This window comes from Tribolium castaneum, chromosome 3, assembly GCF_031307605.1.
Source record: "Tribolium castaneum strain GA2 chromosome 3, icTriCast1.1, whole genome shotgun sequence".
NCBI classification, from domain to species: domain Eukaryota; kingdom Metazoa; phylum Arthropoda; class Insecta; order Coleoptera; family Tenebrionidae; genus Tribolium; species Tribolium castaneum.
This window is the reverse complement of record NC_087396.1, coordinates 21,331,422-21,355,425: the sequence shown is the minus strand read 5'-3', so window position 1 is coordinate 21,355,425 and position 24,004 is coordinate 21,331,422. Positions and strand designations below refer to the sequence as shown.

The 24,004-nt window shown below is 35.0% G+C and overlaps 3 protein-coding genes across 9 annotated transcripts in view; 2 read left to right on the top strand and 1 right to left on the bottom strand.

Moving 5' to 3' along the window:
• Positions 1 to 170: 170 nt before the first annotated feature.
• LOC661981 (uncharacterized protein) lies at positions 171 to 703 on the top strand. The gene is made up of 2 exons (XM_015981488.2): positions 171 to 264; positions 309 to 703. The coding sequence occupies exons 1-2, from the start codon at positions 224 to 226 to the stop codon at positions 604 to 606; spliced, it is 339 nt and encodes a 112-aa protein (XP_015836974.1). The 5' UTR covers positions 171 to 223; the 3' UTR covers positions 607 to 703.
• Positions 704 to 1,305: 602 nt separating this feature from the next.
• Positions 1,306 to 6,383, top strand: Vha44 (Vacuolar H[+] ATPase 44kD subunit). 5 transcript variants are annotated; one of them, XM_015981496.2, is made up of 9 exons: positions 1,306 to 1,462; positions 1,877 to 2,041; positions 2,088 to 2,241; positions 3,629 to 3,802; positions 4,859 to 5,045; positions 5,096 to 5,450; positions 5,505 to 5,602; positions 5,678 to 5,813; positions 5,863 to 6,383. In XM_015981496.2, exons 2-9 carry the CDS (start codon positions 1,910 to 1,912, stop codon positions 5,959 to 5,961), a joined length of 1,335 nt encoding a protein of 444 aa, XP_015836982.1. In that variant the 5' UTR covers positions 1,306 to 1,462; positions 1,877 to 1,909; the 3' UTR covers positions 5,962 to 6,383. The 5 variants fall into 5 exon arrangements, with proteins under 5 accessions (XP_015836982.1, XP_001814187.1, XP_015836983.1 ...); XM_015981497.2 differs by having other exon boundaries at positions 1,307 to 1,462; positions 1,885 to 2,041; XM_015981495.2 differs by lacking the exon at positions 1,306 to 1,462 and adding an exon at positions 1,690 to 1,839 and having other exon boundaries at positions 1,885 to 2,041.
• Positions 6,384 to 6,502: 119 nt separating this feature from the next.
• Positions 6,503 to 24,004, bottom strand: part of Ptp36E (Protein tyrosine phosphatase 36E) — a 61,766-nt gene continuing 44,264 nt past the window's right edge. For 2 of the 3 annotated variants that reach the window (XM_064355423.1, XM_064355422.1), the window contains exons 3-14: positions 21,881 to 21,996; positions 20,588 to 20,675; positions 13,406 to 13,482; positions 13,077 to 13,349; positions 12,863 to 13,026; positions 12,678 to 12,813; positions 10,048 to 10,297; positions 9,915 to 9,991; positions 9,734 to 9,865; positions 6,987 to 7,315; positions 6,805 to 6,940; positions 6,503 to 6,760 (exon numbers count right to left, since the gene is read on the bottom strand). In XM_064355423.1, the coding sequence (XP_064211493.1) occupies positions 6,662 to 6,760; positions 6,805 to 6,940; positions 6,987 to 7,315; positions 9,734 to 9,865; positions 9,915 to 9,991; positions 10,048 to 10,297; positions 12,678 to 12,813; positions 12,863 to 13,026; positions 13,077 to 13,349; positions 13,406 to 13,482; positions 20,588 to 20,675; positions 21,881 to 21,996 (1,877 nt within the window). In that variant the 3' untranslated portion in view covers positions 6,503 to 6,661. The remainder of the gene's footprint in view (positions 6,761 to 6,804; positions 6,941 to 6,986; positions 7,316 to 9,733; positions 9,866 to 9,914; positions 9,992 to 10,047; positions 10,298 to 12,677; positions 12,814 to 12,862; positions 13,027 to 13,076; positions 13,350 to 13,405; positions 13,483 to 20,587; positions 20,676 to 21,880; positions 21,997 to 24,004) is intronic. The other variant, XM_064355424.1, reaches the window with a different exon arrangement.

Below are 24,004 nucleotides of genomic sequence, written 5' to 3'. Positions count from 1 at the left end.
AACATTAAATCACCAAAATATTGATCGTGACAATGGCCGGGATCAAAAGTGAGTAATTTCCAAATTCAGTTATTAGTCATGCTTTAGTCTTGATATTTCACTAATTGCGCCTTTTTCATGTGCCCTGGCGATTGAGCAGCGTGAGTATTGGCAGCCCCCTTGTTGCCCCTTGTTAATTAGCGTTTGCAGATTGGTTACGTTGGCCTTTACGGGTTCTATAGGCATGACGATGGTCATCCTGGCCTGCAGCCTCCCTCAATACAAGTGAGTTGGCCCTACTGTAGCCTCAATTTGAGCCCCCGTTGCAGGTTATGGTGGCCTTTCTTCGTGGTTTTGTTCTACGTGTTGGCCCCCATTCCCACTCTCCTGGCACGGAGGTACACAGAGCACCAAGGCTCGAGTAATTCGTGTCTCGAGACGGCGATTTTTCTCACAATGGGGCTCATTGTGAGCGCCTTTGCCCTGCCGATTGTCTTGGCCAGGGTGGCTGTTATCCAGTGGGGGGCGTGTTACTTGACACTGGCCGGGAACGTGGTCATCTTTGCCACCCTTCTCGGGTTCTTTCTCACGTTCGATCAAGACGATTCTGATTATAATATGTGGTAGTGTAATAAACCCAAGATGTACTCATAACTATTTTACTTATTTAAATGTATGTAAGCTTAATCTTTTGTAAAGCTAATAGATAGGTTTCCCCAACAAAGTTGTTTCATTATAGTTACTTATAATACGAGTGCGAAAACACGTTTTCGTATAAAATGGTTTAAAATGTTACCGACAAAAAAATTGCAAAATGAGGCATATGCAGGGTGTCTCAGCAAGTTGGTAGTCCATTTATTGTCCTTTAAATAAACGAATATTTTTTACGAAAGTCATAGATATCACTAGATAATAACCCCCTGCATCACCTAAAACTATTTTCAAATATACAAGGTGCTTGAAAAATGAGCTATAGTACAAACTTGTTTTTTTAAATGGAACACTCTAAATTTTGGACGAATCTTTTCATACTCATGATTTTGATCAGAACTTGTGTTGGTCGATTCTGTTAAGTTTTTTGAATAATTTGATTTTTTTGAGTGCAAAGCAAACATTTCAGCATTTGAATGTCCCGCCAATTCGACTCACAAGGGCCATTTCCTTGTAAAAATATGAGGAAAAAAGAAGTGATATTTAAATCTACCACCAACTTGAGGTGGGCCATTTCGGATTGCGGTCCAATTTCGTAATAATTATGTATTTTCCAAATTTTGGCGGTGTTTTTGGGTCAAAAATCTGGGGATTTTTTTGTAATTTAATCAATTGGTGGCTGTGCGCCCTCTGTCCGTCACTCGCCTAATGTCATATTCCACACACAGATGGCAACATGTCAAATCACGTGAAACCCCACTAAGATCAGCTGTCTTCAGGGGAGTGGTTGTTTAGCGAGGGTAGTTTTCCCATATCGTGCGTTGTAAACACCGTAAGTAAATACAATTAGCACCCGTCCACAAATAGCACCCAATTTCATTAATTTTTCCGTGTGTCATCAATACACCGAAGGCCACAGCGCCCTTAATGAATATTTAAGCGTAACGCCGCCACCATTGCCACCCCTTTCCCGACTCGCACGCCGTCAAAATGAGCGAGTCGTTCGCTGGTGGCGGCCTTACCCCGCGTGACTCTTTTTTAAATTAAACTACGGCCTTTGTGACACTCGGGGGTTGTTGGGGCCATTCACTGGTGATAAATGCCACGAATTGTGGGCTAAAAACCGCCCCTGAGTGCCTTTTTCGTGGTGAAAACTGTGTCAATTGAAGTCACATGATCGCCTTCAATTATGCGTTTCTTCACGAAAAGGTACTGGTTTGGGGCTGTCGGGGTCAAGTTGATGTAGTTTTTCAGTGGCAAGGATTTGAGCTGCACACAAATGACGGAATACTGGCTCATCTCCGCCCCCGGCGACAAAACGTGTCAGCAGACATGGGAAACTATGAACAACCTGACAAGCAAGCAGAACAACCTGTCGGTCAATTACAAGTTCCATATTCCCGACTTGAAGGTGGGTAAAACCCAGTTTAAGGGATTTTTGATGTTGGGGCTTGTAGGTTGGTACTTTGGACCAGTTGGTGGGCCTGTCGGACGATTTGGGTAAACTGGACGCTTTCGTGGAGCAAGTCACACGGAAGGTCTCGAGTTACTTGGGGGAGGTCCTGGAGGACCAACGCGACAAATTGCAGGAAAATCTGATGGCGAACAATAGTAGGTTCCGTTTTGTTTTTGACTAATGACGGGAATGACAATTGTCAAGCGCATGATGTTAACCGATGATTTGTATATATTTCTTTTATTTTTTTCCTAAAGGGTCGCTTTTGGGGACTGTGTAGTGTTCAAAGGCGGCCGAGAACATGCACAGCATAATACCTATTTATTTGGTTAAATAATGTATTATGCATCTATTGGCATGCTTTAACTAACAACAAAATAACCACAGACACACGAGCATGTCTACTTTTTTATTTTACTCAATATACACTGAAAAAGGGGTTGGGTACAGTAAACACCGCTTTAACTCTTTCTAGTAATTGTTTGTTTTTTGCTTGTTGTCCTCTACTAACACTCGATTAGTTCGATATTACTGAAAATAATATACAGCGATCGTGGTGCGTTTTTTTATTTTTACGGCCAGAAACGTCAATACGGCGCGACATTGACCTAAAAAACGTATAAATGGGTCAGTTTTAAATTTGGCGCCCAATTTTACGAAAACGGGCGCTAGGTGGCGCCACTGCGCTTGTTTTTAAGGCGCGAAACATGAAATTGAAACTGACAATCGTTTGCTATTTTTATGGTTGGCAATGCGCTAGATGATAAATAAAAACAAATATTTTGAAGTGAATGATAATTTAAAGGTAAGAGTAATTTAATTAGTTAATTGACCGCTCATTTTTTTATCATATGAATTATTGTTTTGTATTTGGCATCATTGTTACATCATCGGCATCATTAAAAAATATTGGTTGAAACTACGGGTGTGTTAATCTAGTCGGCTGTATAAATATGGAGTAGTTTGGTTTAGAGGAGTTGAACTGCTGTGGTGAGTTTTGTTTTTTTATTGTTGGTAGGACGTAAGTTTGTACTACAGAAAGTCAGTGATCGTTGTGTTTTTTATTTTTACGCAAAGGAAATGCGAATAAAACGACATTTACCCAAAATACACAATTGTAAATTTTCCGGTCGAGTGTATTTTTTCTGTATTTCAAAAATTACACAGAAATCTGCGTTTGCTCTTAAATTCTAAAATAAAAATAAAAAAAATCCAAAAGTTTAAAAATTGGGAAAGAAGGGCGTTTTAATGAATATTTCGTAACTTGCGTGATTATATTGTTTATTGTTATCCGTGGGTCACATTTTTTAGATAGAGATGCAGTTTTTTTGCTGTATTTGGAGCTTTTTGTTTTTGGTTTATTTTTGATTTTGTTTCGTTGGGGCGTCAGTTTACTGTACCATCGCCGAGCGAAGCAAACAAACAAAAAAAAAATGAAAAAAAAGTTGGATAAGAGATGAAAACGAAATCAAGTAGTTCTGGGGGTATATGGCTTGTGCTTGTTTGGCTGTGCTTGTGACGGTTGTTTGGTGGTGGGGGCAGGTGGGCGTCCGCCCGAGGACGAAGGTGGCGGAGGCGGGGGCTCTGAAGACAAGAATAATGACTCGGAAAGCTCCTCCGGCGTATACGTGACGCCCTTGCAGTCGCCTGCGGACAGTGCGAGCTCCACTCCTGACCAAACCCCAACCGACATGTTCCTACTACCCCTAGGGCCAGGTCAGTGGCCGGACCAGCAGCTTCATGCACACGAGCTTATCACGCCAATTTTTTATTATGTATCATTATTTTGTTTTTTTATTATTATTATTATTGGTTGTTATGTTGTTTACGAGAAATTTTTTTGAGATTGGAAAATATTATATTTAAAGGCAATGCTGTGCTGCGTTCATGCTCTCTCTCTATCTATCTCTTGTTGGTTGGTTGCGATTGACTGGAAATTTGACAATTTACACGAGAAAGAATGTCCAGACACCGATCACCTCCTTGGCTTACGTCATTCGTAGAAAGTTTGTCCTATTGTTTTGATTATGTAACGCTTTCAGCACTTTGCGGCAGAGGAACTCTTACAGAAATTACAAATTTGCAATTCGATCGTCCTACTAAGGTGCTAAGTATTTTATTTTTTTGCCGAATTTTACATTTAAAACTATACAGGGTGTCTCACCGACTTGGAATAGTCCATTAATGACTTTAAATGCTATATTTTTTTCACAAAAGCCATAGATACTATCCACCTGCGTCACCTAAAATTCAAATATACAGGCTATTTCAGAAATAAGCCACAAATCAAACTTATGTTTTTTTTTTAAATAAATAAAAAATATAGGGTGTCCTATTAAAAAAATAACAAGTTTGTGTTGTTGCTAATTTCGGAAACATCCTGTAGACTTGAGAATAATTTTAGGTGAGTCAGGGGTTTAGTATCTACTGTTTTCTATCATTTAAAGGTCAATAATGGACTTGATTATTGACTTGATATGGTTGAGTGAAATTAAAGTAATGCCAGTTGTTTTAATAACAAGTAGTTGTCAGTTATTTATATAGACACGCGTGTTTGAAGCACTCGCTTCGTTCGCTCCTTGTGCCTTTGTAGGACTTATGCGCCTCCACTTGAAAGACTGTTAGTTTCTCTGTTAATCGACCGGACGCTGCTTTAGGCCGATTATTTCGCTGTATATTATTTTCCCGTAAGAGTTTTCTCTCGATAATCGTATTGTCGTCGTGTGTGTCCGTCGCAAACCGTTTGCAAAATTTTCTCTCGTCTCCTTTTAGCCGATTTGCCGACTTACCTCACCCGTTTCCAATGGGACATCGCCAAATATCCCATAAAACAGTCGTTGCGCAACATCGCCGACATTATAAGCAAACAAGTCGGCCAGATCGATGCCGATCTCAAGACCAAATCAACGGCTTACAACAACCTCAAAGGAAACTTGCAAAACTTGGAGAAGAAACAAACGTAAAAAATTTGGATTTGTCCCGATTTGAGTTTAATTTTTGCATTCATAGTGGCAGTCTCTTGACTCGCAACCTCGCCGATTTGGTCAAAAAGGAGCATTTCATTCTGGATTCGGAGTATTTGACGACGTTGCTGGTCATCGTCCCGAAGTCCTCCTTCAACGAATGGAACGCTAACTATGAGAAAATCACCGATATGATTGTGCCTCGTTCCAGCCAACTCATCACCCAGGACAACGAATACGGACTTTATACCGTTTCGTTGTTCAAGAAAGTGGTCGAAGAGTTCAAATTGCACGCACGCGAACGGAAATTCATTGTGAGGGATTTCACCTACAATGAGGAGGAGCTTGCCGCCGGCAAAAACGAGATCACCAAGCTCGTCACCGATAAAAAGAAGCAATTTGTTAGTTGATTGATTCATAATCGGGGGAAGCACCCAATTTGTTGTTTGTTACAGGGCCCTCTGGTGAGATGGTTGAAAGTTAATTTTAGTGAGTGTTTCTGTGCCTGGATTCACGTCAAAGCCTTACGAGTTTTCGTCGAGTCCGTATTGAGGTATACAGACCTACAGTGTTTTAATTATTATTTTTTGTCGAAACAAAACAAATTTAGTTAAAAAAATACTTTCAGATACGGCCTGCCTGTCAATTTCCAAGCGATTCTCATCCACCCCAACAAGAAGACGATGAAGCGTTTGCGGGATGTTTTGAATCAGCTGTACGGCCATTTGGACAGCAGTGCGGCAATTTCAGGGTCCAATGCTGACGTACGTTTTGTTTTCTTATGTTTGTAGGTTGGTAATGCGTTTTTTGCAGAGTGTCGACATTCCAGGCTTAGGTTTCGGCCAGTCAGAGTATTATCCGTATGTATATTACAAAATAAATGTGGACATGATCGAACAAACAAAAGTGTAAATTCCGTAAATTTTTAGTTTCTGCCTTTTATTTTATTAGAATAACGTAAATTTTTTGTGTACGAAGCGTACAATTTTTTTCTCTTGTCCAAGCGCATCTATATTACACGTAGGGCTGTTGAAACTTTAAATGTATATGATAATAAAATGGAAATAAATTTTATAATATGCAATTGTGCAATATTTGGCCACAGCTTGTAGGATCGACAATATCGTTGCAACCAGTATTGAGTTCATTGTAAATATTGTGTACATAAGAAATGATTTTCTTTGGTTGTAAGCTCATTTTTATTATTGAAAATATTCCAATGTACGATAGGTCCAGTTTTAAGTTATGTCTGTTACTATAGATGTTATAGAGGTGTTAAGAGGTTCATTGTTCAACTGTAAATTTGTTAGACGATTAAACTATTTCATTACATTGCCGACGCGTTTTATTTAAAAAACCACACAATTTTCCATTATTTTCCTGACATTTCATTGACCCACAGTCACTTAATAATTTTTGTTGCTTTTCTCAAGTAATTGCAATAATTGGCTCGTTTTATTTAAAAAATAACACAACAATTTTCCTTTATTATTATTACAGAGTATACAATAGAGTAATTTAGTAGTCTAAAGGCGGAGTAACAAAAATAGACACAGCGGTTGACTTTTATCCCAAAATAGATTTCTTGAAAATAGTCACAGATGAATTGGCCTTAGTTTTGCTTACTCTTAATCTTCATTTCTTCCAAGTCTTTTTGCAAGTAGTGGAGGACGTAGTGAAGGACGACATCGTAGCAATATTTATATTCAGTCTGAAAATGAAAGTAGCAAAAAATAATTCACCCGTGATACATACAATATTTTCGACCAACTGTGGCCGATGTCTCCGCACGGTTCGCACGGCCTGGAAAACGTCAACTTCCCCGTGCTGTATCACCTGTTCAATGCACGCATTGGCGGCGCAATAAATCCCGCACCGACTCCTCCCATCCCTGAAAACAATTTTCAAAAAAAACATTTTACAATTTTTCTTCATACGGTGAGACAACGCAAACAGGGCCGTAATCGGTGCGTTGGCGCCACCGCTCCACCATGTTCATCAGCTCGACGAGGGAATTGGTCGAGGTGGGCACCTTGTGCCCCATAGGCCAGCAGGTCAGCTGGAACAGTTGGACTGTTTTCGGGGGGGCTTTAACCCCAGCCATCAGTTCGGTCAAGGAGACGATCTTTTTGTTGATTCGGAACACCCAAGTGCGGATGTTGGTGTAGTGGTTGTGCGAGATGTGGTCGATGGTGAACACAGGACCGTACTTCTTGGGGGTGCGGCCCTCGGGCCAGAAGGACGGGAATTGTTGCTGCGCCAAAATCTACAGTTTTAAAGCGATTTTGATGTAGACATGGACATTTCGACGTTTTCCCAGTTTTAGAATCATAAAAACAACCAACAAACGTTAGGCACTGAGTTATTTAAGCCAGTTATTTAAGAAGCATTGGCTAAAACGTCCGAAATGTGATAAGTGGTAATTATTTCCAATAATGCCGAGACTAGAGAATTATTTACAAGTTCAATTTTCGTGATTTCTGCTGTAATTTAAATTCTTTTCGTATTTTGCTACAAATTGCTTGTTAGGAGCAAACAGGTCGTGGTTTTGGCACGCAGCAAAGTCGCTCAACATTAGCATTTAATCGCTCGTTGTTGCTACCTATTTGCCGGAATTTGGGGCGTGCATACCGCCGCCGCGCCGCTATTTATTCTCCTCGCTCGCTGGATTATTATTTGTTTGGCGAAAAACGGTGCACTAATTTACGATGATGAGTTGAAACGAAAGATAAACATTCTGTTATTATGTTACGGGGGATTATGGACGCTTTTTAAGTGCCATTAGGGCAACTTGGACGGTAATTCGTCTAATACTCGGGAGAGGTGATCGAGTTTCAGGCGCGGTTGGGGAATTTTTCATTATTTAATGGATCCCTGAAAAGGAGCTGCCTCGAGTTTATATTAAAAATTCAAAATGAACTAAATCGGAACAACTAGCTCCTAGCTTTTAATCAACGCAAGAAATTGCATAATCGTTATTTTCTTTTGACTGAAAAAGTTTTACTTAACAAAAATTAGCTCCAACACAGAAATTATGATTAAGTGATAAAAAGTTACGTACATGTTATCTTATGACTGAATTATTTTTAACGTAAATATTTTTAGAGCATAATGGAGTGTTATTCGGAAATAAAATTAACTAGACGCCCTCTGGTGATGACATTTGAACTATGTCGAAAACAGTAAAGAAATTTTCGTAATGCCACATTTAACTGACATTTAATGAATTGTTCAACAATTTTGCGTGTATAGTGTTAATTACTTACAATAGAAAGAATTACTTTAAAAGTACGTGGTGGTAAATACTAGCGTTGACTTTGGTTCTGTAGTTTTTCGTGGTATAAAGTGTTTATTGTTGGAACTTGAAAGTGGATAAAAAGTGAAAAATATTTAAATTTTGATTACAAAGTGTTATCAAACAGTTGTCTAATTAAAGATTATAAGTAATGGATCACAGCGAACACAAAGTTTGGCTCAAGAAACCAATAAATTAGTGAAGTGTTATGAATTTTATGTTAGAATTTTCCACTGAAAAAATCATGAAATGCTGCGGTAAATCTACAAAACTACAATAAAGATTAACAACTGCCGATACATTTAAACGTAAATTATGCCAAAAGGTAGGCTTTTCAATGTCTTTGTAATAATTTTCCAATAAAGAAAGTGAACCAAACAGTCATTCGTTATTCGTGTTTTCCTCGTCATCTCTCATTTGTCAACATAAGTTTCTTGCACCAAAGATACAATAGTCATTCCGCATAGGCCATGTAATAATTGTGAAGCCCCAAAATTCGTACAACACTCAAAATATCCGAATAAACATTTTCCCGCCATTTATGGTTACTGTTTTCGACCTAGCTCAGTGGCGCCCCCAACGGTAATTTTACTTCCGAATACTAAAAAATGAAAATTTTTATATGGATAGCCAACAACAAAATAGGCGACCCATATTTTTTTATTTTAACCAAAGCTTTACCGTTTTTGAGAAAAATAATTGAAAAGGTGAAAATTCATGGCCTGACGTCAGCAATGTTCCTTTTTGAATCAGCCAGTCACAGAACTTGAGATAGAAAACTTGCCAACAAAGATAGCTTGAAAGACGTACGTTTTTTCTTAATTTCTGCCTCCGTTGTTTTATATACGACTTCAGATCTGCTGCAGGAGCAGTTATTTTAGCAAAACACAAACTCCTGCAAAATATTAGCACACAACACAATCACAATCGACAACGCACGGTTTTGACGTTTATATTTGACGTTTACCAGCCTAAACGTAGGTCGTAGCGTTAATTGTATGCAGCCATAGACTGACGAATCATCAATCGAGACATTGCTTACGTCACAGCGCAAATTTACTATTGTTACTAAATAAGTACCGATTTAAAAAAAAATAAAAAAAAACAGTGGTATTGCTACTGAATCCGAGTTAAAAAAAATGCTACAATTTTGTGAGTGGCTAGTTTTAGGCAAAACGCACCACTTCCTAGCAATCTATCCCAACTGGGACAAATCCCCACTTGTGCGATGATGGATCATCCCGTAAAAATCCCCCAAGTTGTTAATCCCCTCCCGTGTCTCCCTTAATCCCTCCTTCCGCTAAACCACCCGATAAGCAATAAAGCGTCGCTAATCGCATTACGAATCGAGAGCTCGGCGCATTAATCCCAATCTACATAACTTCTTACCGAATTATGCGGCGGAACACAAAGAACGACAACAGCCGAACACTCGTAGTCATACACCAGCGACCAGAATTCGCCACAGGTCGACTTCAGGGGCCATTCGGTCACGATGTACTCCCGCGGTTTGGTGTAGCCCTGCAAACCCTGATTTAGGGGATTCCCCGAAACGAGACTAACGACTCACATCGACGAAAACGGCGTTGATGTAGTCCGTGTAGTTGTTGCCCTGGAATGAGGTCAAATACGGCCGGAAATTGTCGGCTACAAGAGGAAAATTTGCAAAAAAAAATGCATAAAAAAATTGTGGTTGTATTTACGGGGGACTATGAGGACGTCTCGATTCTTCTTGCGGTTGTCTCCACGGTGCCCCCCGGCACAGTCGCCGATCGTGAAACGGGGGGTTTGCTTGCAGATGAGCGAGTACTCGCGTTGGTATTCGTTGAGTTTTGAGAGCGTGTTTTTGGCCGATTTTTGCTTGAGGCGCTGCGAGAGCTCGCTCACAGGGAACCAGGAGTTGCCACAAGTGACGTACTCCTCCAGGGTGTCGTAAATGAACTTGTACTGTTCCTAAATATTACGGAAAAATGCCATTAATTTTAAATTTAATTAGCAGTCGAAACGTGACAGAAAAACTATCAATTTTTGGCTCCACCAAAAATACAGGGTTATTCTTTTTTAATTAGATATAGCCTCGAAACTGACTGCGAAACTGCTAAACAAGTGAAATATTTTCAGAATGGCTAATAAATTTACACCTCTCAGGTTAAATAAAACGTATCCAGGTGGTTGTTACGACCTTTCCGTTGAGTAATTGTTTGTCAAAAACAACGAAAAAACTCCGCGCGAAAAATAGTACCCCCACAAATTTTATTTATTTTATGTTCAAAATCTTTAGGTCTAAACGCTTTTATCGGAGAAAAAGTGAGAAAACTCCTTGAAATGTGCGTCATATTGATTTCTTCTCTAACCAAAAATAAATAAATAAATAAAATAATTCACAAATTAAAACGATTATTTAACACATTTAAGCGTGTTAAGCCAAAATAAGCCCAATAATAATCAGAGACTTGGAGAAATTTTCCAAGGTCACTCGAGATTGTCAAAGTTTCAAAGGTAGTACGATTCGAAAATTATGTTCAAAAAACCACTAAAGCAATCGAAAGAACGTTGATTTTTATGAGGAAAAATAGAAAGTATTTAAGCAAACGCTGAATTTTGTGCGATAAGTTTTCGAGATATGACCTATGTGGCAAAAATATACTTTTAGTAGACTAACCCTGTAGTTTACCAAGTAACAATAATTGTTTGGCCGATATTGCTGATAATAAATCAGCTCATATCTCATTCAAATGATAACAGCGATTATTAACCATTTTGCAAAGCCTACTTGAATATGGATTAAAATGAAATAAAACCCGTTTTTCTTCATTATTTTAAAAATTGTAAGAGATAGTATGAATAAAAGACAATTTGATAGAAGTCGATTTTGTGATAAAACTGAGTTGTAGCGCCGTTTGTTGATCATTTTCGAAAAACTATATTGAAATTTGACAGTTGACTCAATTGAACCATTTTAGAAAATTCCTAAAATTTTCAGTTATGATGTGCAAAATAAAATATTCACTTGTCAGAAAGGGTATTTTTTTTAATGTTTCTAAAAGAGAATAACCCTGTACAATATGGCAAAGTTAAAATGGGGGCTAAATAAGTTTAAATATTTTTACTAGCCTGAGAAAAACCAACGGCTAAAATTTTATAATTTCAGCTTACTTACTACTATACAAAAGTTAATAATAATAATAATAATAATAATAATAATAATAATAATAATAATAATAATAATAATAATAATAATAATAATAATAATAATAATAATAATAATAATAATAATAATAATAATAATAATAATAATAATAATAATAATAAAAATAATAATAATAGTAATAAAAGTAAGCTTAGTTTTCTAAGCAAAAATGAAGCTTATTTTGTGTTATCTGAGCGTTTTCTCATTTCTATGCAAGAGATCATCTGTGATCTGTGTTTTTAGGCAAGAAATTGTCAAAAATTAATAACTCATTTTAAAACTGGTATAAAAACATTTACTATACAAAAGTTATAAGCGGTTTTTAATAATAATAAAATTAATAATAATAATAATAATAATAATAATAATAATAATAATAATAATAATAGTAATAATAATAATAAAAATAATAGTAATTTTTCCCTAAGTTCGAAATACCGTTGAAGATAAAAAAAGTGTAAGAAAGTTGTAGAGTCCGTTTCACCGAACCAAATAAGATCCAATAACTTTTAATTGAATGGGATACGTGCGGTTTCACCAACTTTAGTTGGCTAAATGGACGAAGTTGAGGAGTTAAGTTTTAGTCGGCTGTTATTTTCGATATTCCCTATTATTTTATAATTATAACATTTCTTTTATTTTTCAAAAAAATGAGACACCTCTTGCCTTCTTTTTCTATTGCAAGTGTGTCTCAATTTTCTAAACAAATTAGTTTCCTGAAGTAATATTTTATTTCACAAATAAAGAAATAAATAAAAAGCATGGGTCATATAACGGACGATTTATTTATTCAAATATATTGTTAGTGAAGCCAATTCTTAGAGAATTTAATTACTTTTAAATGCTTAATTCATCAAAAATTAACTAACTATTAACACTAATTACAGCTTTCCTTTAAAAATTTCGCCGGGAATTTCGTGTAGATCAGGCTGATAAAGATCACCACATAATTTGTTATCTTATATGTTTTTCATCTTCGGTTTTATTAGCAACACTTGGAAAAATATTAGACGCTGTGCAAGTCGACAAAACTTTTGATTTTTTTCGATATTTTCCGCGAAAATTTTTGCCTTATCTCTTAAATCTACATTTATGCGTTGTACTCACGTTGTTTAAAAACAGCCATTTATTTTAATCACTTACCACGTTTTCAACTAGCCCTTTCCTGGACTGTCTCAACTTCTTCAAATAACCGAAAACGTCAAACTTATCCTCTTCCTCTTGCAACTCCATGTTGGCATCAATGGCCAAATAAACCCCCGATCGCCCGCCCCCATCACTATTTATTCAAATAATTACAAAAAAAATCAATAATAGACACAACGTACTTGCAATGGACCACCATAGGTCCAGCCTCATTCGACTTGATCCTGTGCCCCACCACAGCCCTCACCCGCCTCCTGAACTCCAAGACGGCGTTACTAAACGGACACGTATGACTGTGCCATTCGGTAAAGTGGAACTGGAGAATAAATCTCTCTTCAACCACTTGCTGAAATCGGATTTTACTGCCTGGAATCATAATTCCCGTCCGCCACTCACTTCCTCCTGTTTTTTCGTCAGTCGGAACGTGCGGATGTGGAAATTGGCCAATTCCTCCTCCTGCATTATCCCGATAGTTATCCCGCCGTAGGTCTCCTCCAGGTCCTTGGACGCCGGCCAGTACTGCACGCACATCACCTTGATAAAGTCGAACGTCTTCGTCAGCATGACGATACAGCAGGCCTTCTCCTGCCACACCATGCGCCAGAAATCCGTGACGGTCTCTTCGGTTGGTCCTTGGGTTACGATGTAAGCGTTAGGCTTTAATAAACTCTGGAAATTTTTATTGGTGAGGAAAATTGCTGATTGAGTGCTGGGGGTTTGCTTACATCGACATAAGACGCGTTAATGTAGTCCGAGTCGTGTTCGCCCTCTATCGTTTCTAGAACTACCCTATTATAATCATCTGGAACAAAAGGCGGATCACAACAATTGGGAGGGTTGGCTCGAATTTAACAATAAATGGCAGTTGAAACAACGCCAACATTTCCGGAAACTGAAACGATTCCACGAAAACGAGTCATATTTCAGTTGTTTATCGCAGCGACGTTTGTCTCTTTGCGAGTTATTAATCGAACTATTCTGTTTACAGGAAGTTACGATTTTCTCGAATTTAATGTTTCCGAGAAATTTGTAAACATTCGTGTGTTACGCATTTATTGTTTATTGATAATTTTATTTCACTGCATTCGCTTGACTACAAAAAATTAAGTACAACAAGACCTAAATAGTCAGATTTTCTTATTGAAGAAAGACTACATAGAAAAAATAATTGTAAAAGTTAAGTGAAAAAATTAAATTATTTTCCCGAATTATTTCTTTAAATAAGATTGATACAATTGTAAAATAAATATTAATCATTGGATCTCTTTTTGAAAATATAAATAACATTAGCTATTAAGTATTATTTTGAAGTGCATGAATAATTTTTAAGAGCTAATGTTGAACGAAGATGCGACGTTGGCGTTTTTATAGTTTTGAAATGTTGATTTAAACGTATTTTTAAATGATTGTCAGCTAGTGCTCTGCTCAATTGAATCCTCTGTCAGTAAGTGTCAAATCTGTCAGTTGAGAAATTCAGTTAAATTCGTTTAAAAATTTCATTACACTTTTATTATCGAAACTTATTTCCGAATTGGAGACTTAATTAAATTATTCATTAATTAATAACAGTATTGAGAAATCGTTCAATTATTTACGTATCGAATTAGTAACTTTTTGGGATATAATTGATTTTTATATCAAGTTTTTTTGCAATATTAAAATTAAAAAATGTCAAATGTCCCACAAATATATTTTCGTTTAAAAAAATAATAAAATGCATTCATTGAATCTGGTGGTAAAAATGGTGGATGCGCCAGGATAACAGTTTTGAGAAATTGTTCAATTAATTATTTTTTTCAATTTTTGGGAAATAATTGTTTTCTAAATCAACGTCTCTTGCATCATTAAAATAAAAAAAAATGTTTCACAAGTGCCATAATATCATATTCTCGTTTAAAAAAATAATAAAATGAGTTACTTGAATCTGGTGGTAAAAATGGTGGATGCGCCGGGATAACAGTTTTGAACAATAGTTCAATTATTTACGTGTCAGATTCATAACTTTTTTGGGAAACAATTGATTTTAATTAAGGTCTCTTGCATCATTAAAATCAAAAAATTGCCCCAAAAGTGTCATAATATGATATTCTTGTTTAAACAAATAACAAAATGGAATAATTGTATTTGGTGGTAAAAATGGTGAATGCGCCAGAATAACAGTTATTAAGAAATCGCTCAATTATTTACGTATCAGATTTGTAACTTTTTGGGAAATAATTGATTTTTAAATCAAGTTTTTTTGCAATATTAAAATTAAAAAATGTCAAATGTCTCACAAATATATTTTCGTTTAAAAAAATAATAAAATGCATTCATTGAATCTGGTGGTAAAAATGGTGGATGCGCCAGGATAACAGTTTTGAGAAATTGTTCAATTAATTATTTTTTTCAATTTTTGGGAAATAATTGTTTTCTAAATCAACGTCTCTTGCATCATTAAAATAAAAAAAATGTTTCACAAGTGCCATAATATCATATTCTCGTTTAAAAAAATAATAAAATGAGTTACTTGAATCTGGTGGTAAAAATGGTGGATGCGCCGGGATAGCAGTTTTGAGCAATAGTTCAATTATTTACGTGTCAGATTCATAACTTTTTTGGGAAACAATTGATTTTAATTAAGGTCTCTTGCATCATTAAAATCAAAAAATTGCCCCAAAAGTGTCATAATATGATATTTGTTTAAAAAAATATTAAAATGGAATAATTGTATTTGGTGGTAAAAATGGTGAATGCGCCGGGATAACAGTTATTAAGAAATCGCTCAGTTATTTACGTATCAGATTTATAACTTTTAATTTAATTTATTTAATTTAAGACTTAATGGACAATAGTAATATTTGATGTCTAACTGCCTATCTATCATGAAGCGGTATTTTCTGATTTTACATTTACATTTTAAATACTGCTGCGTGACAGTTAGGAATCATTTTAAAAAAAAAATTTGAACTGGTGGGTTTTATTTATTAAATGCTTCATATTTACTATTAAATGACGTCGTTTTTAATTTTTTTTAATGACAGTTGACACTTTTTATTTACTTTCATCTTTGTAATACAAAGTAGGTATAAAAAAACGAAAAATCAAGCATAGAAAATAAAATAAAAAGTTTTAAAAGTTATTGAAAATATTACACAAGGAGCTTTACTTTCTCTTTCTTCTCTTTAATGTTTATTAAGGGGTGATGGCTATTTTTTTGTTATTTTTTTGTGTTAAGGTTTCGTTTTAAATGTTTGAATGCTAGTTTTACGGACTGTTTATAAAAGGGTGTAGGATCTCAGGTGGTTCGGGAAGTTGAATTTGCCGCATTTTATTATTTTATTTCTATGAAATTTCTGGAAAGTACCAATTCTTATCTATTCATGCAACCAGTAAAACCAAAAAAAAATAGTTAGCTTTTAATTTTATTTTTATTTTATATTTAAAAATAAAGATGTGCTCTTTTTACATTATTTTGACGGGATTCACAATTTAAATTAAGCGGCACATTACGTTCAAATTTCATAGGTGACTTGATGAACAACCATTTTTGAACACATGATACTATTTCATAAACTAGAATAACCTATGAATAATAATTACTGTAACTCAAATTATTGAAATAATATTTTGGCGATTAATTTGTCAACCTATTTTTTCAGGCAAAAATTTTAAAATTGTTATTACAAAACTCCAAGACTGAAGAGTCTGAAATTTTTGAGTACTTCAGTACTCAAACGACTCACAACGTTTCATCATGTTTCAGTCACATTGCGCGTCTGAAATATATTTCAGGAACTCACATTTGTCATTAATATTTCCTGAAATTGGTTTATGAATTTTTTGCCTTGACCACCAAATTCGCAAACAGAATCCAATTTATTACCGGAAATTAATTGAAAAATATGTTTGGAATTTTAATCGTGACATGAATTTTCGATTCAAGTCGCAGTATAAATTCCCGAAATTCAATTTGGAATCCACTTTATTATGTAAGAAAAACAAACAGTTCGGTGTAACCCACATTTGAGCACAAACACAGTTAGTACAACTTGGACTATTTTTAATTTTGTTTGTTGAACAATCGCTCCGCACTTGCAGAACCAGGATTTATGTGTGGTATCTCTCGAATTTTGCTAAAGTTGCCGAAAATAAATTGCTTTGTTATAAACTGGATCCACTCTTCCATTAAATTACTAAACGGTCCTCCAACTTCACCCACATTACTTTGACAGGTTCCTCTGAGATTCTCTTCGCTCTAATTAGATTCGTGATTCCTACAGGAATCGTTCTGCTCTTTGATATCAACCAGTCCGTTAAATAATCCCCAACTCTGCGATCGATCCAAGTCGCATCGAAAAATCTCCACAGCTTCGCAATTATCACAAACACTATTGATTCTGTACTCAAGTGCCGACAATCGGATTATAATAATTCCGGAAAGCGGCTGTTGAGAGCGTGTTTAATTAAAGAGTAGCGGCTTCAAGACCGCCAAATTGGTAAAAAATCCACCAAACTCGATTATTAAAGTGTTAAATGCAAATTGTGCTCGCTGTTATTTCAAGAACTGCAGTTTCAGTTTCAGCGTCGATCAATACATTTTACATAAAACTTGTTTAGAATGCACGGGCTTTCAGTGTTTGGAATATTGCCTGAAAACTTGGGGAAAAAATTCGCTGGAGAAACTCGAGTTTCATAACAATTATTGGAGACTGCACAGAGAATTGTTTCAGCAGTGGATCAAAATTTAATAAATCGGGCTTGTTTGAGAACTGGGACGAATTTTAGCGGTCAATGCAACATAAATTAAATTTAGCTTCAAAGCAATTCGTGACATGGTTGGGGACATGTCGAATGATTTGTTCAAACGTTTTGACTTGAACTCGTTTCAGGATTAGAATTGTTTATTTTTCTTAGTTATTAAAATTGTGAGAGCTTCTGAAATATGTTTCAGACGTAACTTACAACAGAAAAGTACCAAATTGTAAAGTTGTTTGCGTGTTTCGAGCGAAATATTGCGAATTTATCTCTTTGTAAATAGTAAATGATGCGTAATTTCGCGAGTTTACCGAATGGTGACACAAAAATCGACAGCAGATGGTATTTTTTGCCTGAAAAAATCCAACGAACTGAAATAATTGCATTTTGTTGTGGTGTCTGATTTTACTACAGGAGGCACCAAAAATGAGATAAGTGGTTTATTATTTCAGTGAATCAATATTGTTTTAATAAATTGTCTCTGAGTTCACTATTTAGATTTATTACGTATTTTCGTCGCCTGGCGGTTTGTTTGTTTTTTTTTAAATAACTGTCGGGATTGAATTTTAAGAATTATTTTGCTGAAAAAGTAGCTGAAATTTTATTATTATTTTTGTATTGTTGGGAGAAGTATTCAATAAAATTCCTTTATAAACATATTCATGAAACGGCTGAAGACTTTTGACTGGTTTCAGGACTCGAGTTGTGAAATAATACCGAACTGTTTGTTTTCCCGACAAGATTAATTTTCAGGAATTAGCAAAGCCGACTGAAATTCAATGAGTTCCCAAAGTTTATTTGTTTGTCATCTTTATGCAAAACAAGGGAAAAACTGAAATGTGGTTCCAGATTTTTGGAATTAGATTAGTAGTTCTAAGAAAATATTGTTTTAATAAATTTCGGCTGCAATGTGTTCGAGTTAAAATTAGTTCAAGTCTCTTGCATTCTTTTCCCACTGTCCCACTTAATTCTCTCAAGTCTCGCAGATTTATTAAAGAGGATTTAGTAAATTTTCTCTTCAATATAATTCCACAAGGCTGCGTCCGGTTCTAAACACAAATCGGATTTGATTCCGATTCCGATCTAATCCTTACACAAGAAACCTCTCAAAAGATTTGGATTGGCGTAAAAACGAATTCGGCACGACCCTGACTTTGGCGCTTTTAAGAAGCTAATTTATCGCACATTTTTACCATAAAAAATCAAAATCTTATTTTTGTTTTTTTAATTTTTCTAAAATAAATAATTGTTACGAATTCTTTGTTTGTGTAACAAAACTAAAAGGAAGTTATCTAGTTTGAAACGAAAATATATCATGTTTGAGTGTGACGATCTTGCTGAAATTCATTGAGTTTATGAAATATACTTCAGACGTGCTGTTTATTTGCACAAAATGTGGATGAAATTTTGATACAAACAGGGAGCGAATTGCATTCAGTTCAACAGAAACTGTTCGGAAAAATATTGAAATATCGCTATCGCACATAATTCAACAGAAGTTTATTAAATGATGGTAAAAACCGTTACAGAATTATTCAAAACAATAAATAAAACGTTTTGTCTCATTTCTCGTTTCAATTAAATTAATACTGTTTGTTATTTTTCAGAGATTGACGAATTTTTTGTCAATTTTGTAAATTGAACGGAGTCAAAAAAATCAACAGCATAAATATGGTCTCTGTTGAACTAAAATTATATTTATGGCTGAAAAAATTCAACGAAGTGAAAGATAAAAAAACCGCTTTAAAAATTTTTCCCTGAAAACAATTCGAGTTAAAGTAATTAGTCCAACGTTGGTTAAAATGTTTGCAGTTTGACTGAAAGTTGTTTAAGAGTTGTGTTTTCTTCAAATGTAGGTTACGAATTATTTGTTTCTGTTACAAATCTTGCTGAAATTTATTGAGTTTATGAAATATATTTCAGACGTGCTGTTTATTTGCACAAAATCGAGAAAATGTGGATGAAATTTTGATACAAACAGGGAGAGAATTGCATTCCAGTCCAATAGAAACAGTTCAGGCAAATATTCATTGAAATATTGAGAAATTAAAAAATCCGTTGCAGAGTTGTTACAAATCAAATTGTTAAACAGTTTTGACTTAAACTCGTCCTCCAATAATGAATTGTTTGCTATTTTTCAGAAACTGACAATTCTCGATACATTTAACTGAGTTCCTGAAATGTATTTCAGATGTATTATCGACACGTTTGTGCAAAGTCTTTGAAGAAAATGTGATGAAAACGTGCTGAAAAACTTGATACAGACACAGAAACATTGCAATTTTAATCCATTGCATAATTTTGTAAACTTTTGTAAACTTTTGTAAATTTTGTTTCTGAAAAAAATCAAGGGATTAAAACTATTACAGTTTAACATAGTTTCAGATTTTTCAAGAATAAATAATTTAGTCGTCAAAATTTTTCTATAATAAAATTGCTCTGAAAAGAATTCGAGTTCCTTCGAACATTCTACTTAAAAAAAGACCTTTCGAAATGTTTGTAATGGTGGAAAACGAATTTGCCATGATTTTCAGTCTGCTTTTTTCTTCGTATTAATTTTAATAAACTCTTAACTAATCGCATATTTTTTACGTAATTAAATAAAAACAAAATTTAACCGATGTTTTTCGAACTAAATAGCGCTTTTGTTGCGAAAAGCTCGATGAAACCTCATTCATTCCACGTCTGTCACCAGTTATTATATTTTTCCCGCATTGTCACTTCCTACAAAACCTTCAATCAGCCCATGTCCACCAAATTGACACTTTTCCCCCGGAAACAATTTGCAAAAACGTAAAAAATCCCCGAACGTGATTAAGCTCTCAACTTGCGCAAGAAAAACTTTCGAAATAATGATTTCACGACTTTGTGGCGTGTTCCAAAGTGCTCTTAACAACCAGCGTTCAGGTAAACCGTTTCTATGGTGATATAAGCTCGCTTTTTATATTCGCAGCTTTTCTTTTAGCTCAAATAATCGCAATTTATTTATTGAGAGAGGCAGAGAGATTTAAAAGCTCGCCATAAATACACTCAATATCGCGTTCTATGGACCGCACTCACAACAAATAAATAAATACACATCAAAGCATGATTGACGATTCAAGTGGTCGTAAAATTTATTCTGACCCAGAATATCGCGTAATGATTGGGTTTTACGACTCGATACTTACAAGGAATGCATTTTTGGTTCTGATTTTTCTCGAGGTTGGCCCGTCTGGTGCCGTGGCGGCACGAGTGAGTCTCGACTTTAATCGCAATCTGAAAAAAAAAATGCGAAAATATTTAAGTAAAAATGGTGGATGCGCCGGGCAAATTAATTTATCCTTTTTGCTCCTCAGCGTAAGGCATTTTGTAAATTATCGTGAGTTAGCGTGACTTTGAAACATAAACTAGCGAACCTAATTTTACACCTCTTCAACAATTCGTGGCCAGGGCAGGGCCGGATTAGGCTTAGGCGCCCCATGCACTTTTTTCTATTTTAAAGCAAAAGTTTTATTTCTAATTAAAGACAAGCAATTTCATGGCAAAATATTGTAAAAGCAATGGTCCCACCTCAATGTTTATCAAAAAAATAAAATAAATATTAAAGACCAAGAAGAAAAAAGAAAAAAGAACAGAAAAAAAAAGAAAAAAGAAGAAAGAAGGAAATAAAAAAAACAAAATAGGGATAAATGTTTAATTATTCGTTTTATTGAGTCACAATATTGATAAACAACTTGGAATATTTGCATTTACGTGCGGAAAATTTTAAAAATTCTTTAAAATGCTCGTCTTGTGAATGTCTTCAAAAAACCAAAAATAAATCCACTACTAACAATAAATAATTTACTAGAACATAAACTAGGAACGATCATTAACACTTTACAAACGTCGTTAAACAAAAATAATCTCAAATCTTTAGCACACGTTTTGAAATCGTATTTGACAGATGACAGGTGCAAAGTCGGCGTAGGATTCAAGCGCGGGAATACTACCAACCTAACAGTATGGCTTAAACACCTCGCTAATACGTATATCTTAGTGATTTTAGTGTTTCCAGGTTATTTAAAAAAGCCTAATCTCTCGCTGGAAATGCTATAAATCTTGTAGCTGTATTTTTATTGTATTTTTTGTTACATGTTCTTTGCCTAATGGCAAAAAATTAAAAAATCGAATATGTCAATAAGTATTTACAAAATGCCCATCTTGTTTTGTCTCCTACAATAGTTATTCTGTTTTAGTCTCTTCCTTTTTTTCTTTTCCTAAATAATTTCGTTAAATAAAATAAAGTACAAAGATATATTTTTTAATCTTTGTTGTTCTTTTTATTTGTTATTATTATTTTTTATTAATTTTCTGGGCCAAAATCTGCTTAGTGAAAAGAATAATTTGTAGAGAAAAACATTTATTTTCGTAATATTTTACCATTAAATTATAGCAAGTTTGTGTTCATATTGGCACAAATAATTAATGACTTCACTTACTTGAAACTCTAGCTTATACAGAACTGGGAATTTTCTGCGCTCCTCGCAGACCTTGATGTAGTCCTTGAGTTCGATGGGGCTGTCGGTGATGGTGGCCACCAGCGAGCCGTTTTCATCTGCAAAAGTTTGATTGCAAATAACCGAGACGCCCCATAAATATTTAGAGCGAGTTGAGTTATGAATTTCTCGGCAGGAATTTGGAATAATTAAAACAACGTCGGTGGAATTTGCAACAACTAATTACGATTCTCCTTTTTCCATCAAATTTTTGTTTATCTCGCACACAGCTCAGGGCTGTGGAAGCCCGGTCTCAGCAAAATAAATACAAAAAAAAAAATCGGAGCTGTTTACAATTACGTCCGAGTGCTTTTACAAAACTCATTTAATCGGCGAAACGATTCTTCCCTTAATTATCGCCACGTTGCGGCTTCCGGTTTCTATAATTGGAAAAGTTCCGATTTTAAATTCTATTTTCGGGCGTTGCGTTCAAGCTGAGATTAATTGTAAAGTATTTCAACGCTCCGACTTGATAATAAACAACGCCCACATACGTCGCTGCGATGAATTTTTGAGCTCTTGGCTACCGAAAGAACTTCATTCTTTGAGTGTAAATTATTCGCGGGTTTTACTTTACTTTTTCTTTGTGGGAAAGTCGCTCCTTTAAGCGCTTTCTGAATAAAATATCCTAGTTGGGTTCGAGCTTAAAAATAGGTATAATAGGTTAAAAAGAAATAGTTTTGCGAGGGTCACTCTGTTTCGACTACACCTGTCTAAATATAGACGGTCTAATTAAACATGGAACGTTCCGAAAAGATAATTTCGCACGCGATTTATTTTCAACACATTTGTGTGATTGAAACTTTTTCTCCAATTTCAAACAATCACTCTTTGCGGTGATTTATCATCCAGTAAGAACCAGATCCAATAGCTTAAGAAGATCGGGAAAACACCGGGAAATTTTCAATTAATTTCGGTAATAAATCGCCTTTGTTTGGCGAATTTTAGTGGTCAATGCACAAAAAATTAAATCAGTTTCGAGGTAATTTCAAAATTTAAGACTTCACAATTTTTTTTGAAATTCATTTAGTGCCTGAATAAAAAAACGTGCTGAAAAGTTGATACAAACATGGGAAGAATTGCGAAGTTGTTTGGGTATTGATAGATTTAGACATTTCAGGAGCCCTTTCAGCTTTGGAGTTTCAAATAATAACGTGAAATATTGTGAATTCGTCGCATTGTAATCGTAAAAGTTGTGTAGTTTTCGCTTTGTCACTAAAATGACAAAAAAATCTTGCTGAAAATAATTCGAATTGCAATAATAAGTCTACGGATATCTAAAGGTTAGGACATAAAACGATATAGATGTTCCCGTCCTCCATAGTTCTGTTAAAGTCGCCAGAGAGCGTAGTTGTTCCATTACCATCTAAGTTTTCAGAAAGAATAAGTTTAAAAAAAAATATAGTATTTGTATAATGCTTAACACAGAAAACAAAAAAATACAGGTAGGTAAAGCATTAAATTTTCAACAGTAAGACATAAACATAATCCTGAACCATATTTTTCAAAATTTCAACAATTTTACATTGTTTTCAAAGCAATTGGTCAATTAGTTGTATTTAAATTAATTTAAAACAATTTGGCGCCGAGACATTTTTACTCTGCCGTACGATTTTTTGGGTTCATAAAATCTTCCTAACTCATAGTCCTCCGTAGTCTTGTTTAATTTTTTGCTGGTTAATAAAGATTTGCTAAAACTTTCACTTACTTGGAGAAAACTTGAATCCGAATAAAACTTTTATGCCTAGTGGCAAAGTCTTAATTATTTGGCGGTTGGCTACTGAACTTTTGTGCTCAAATTGTACAAATAATTATATTATAAATTTAAATTCAGTTTTAGCAAATTTAGCGAATTCTAAAGCAACTAGAAATTAAATTAGCTTCGTTTCAGGATTTGTAACTCTTATTGTTTTCCTCCAATATAATTTATTCGAGTCGATTCGACTCATGTTTGAGCAAAATCGGGAAAATATGTCGTTCTTCTAAGAAATCTACGACGGAAACGTGCTGAAAAAAGTTGAAACAGACATGGAGAGAAATGTGAAGTCGTTTGAGTATTGAGAGATC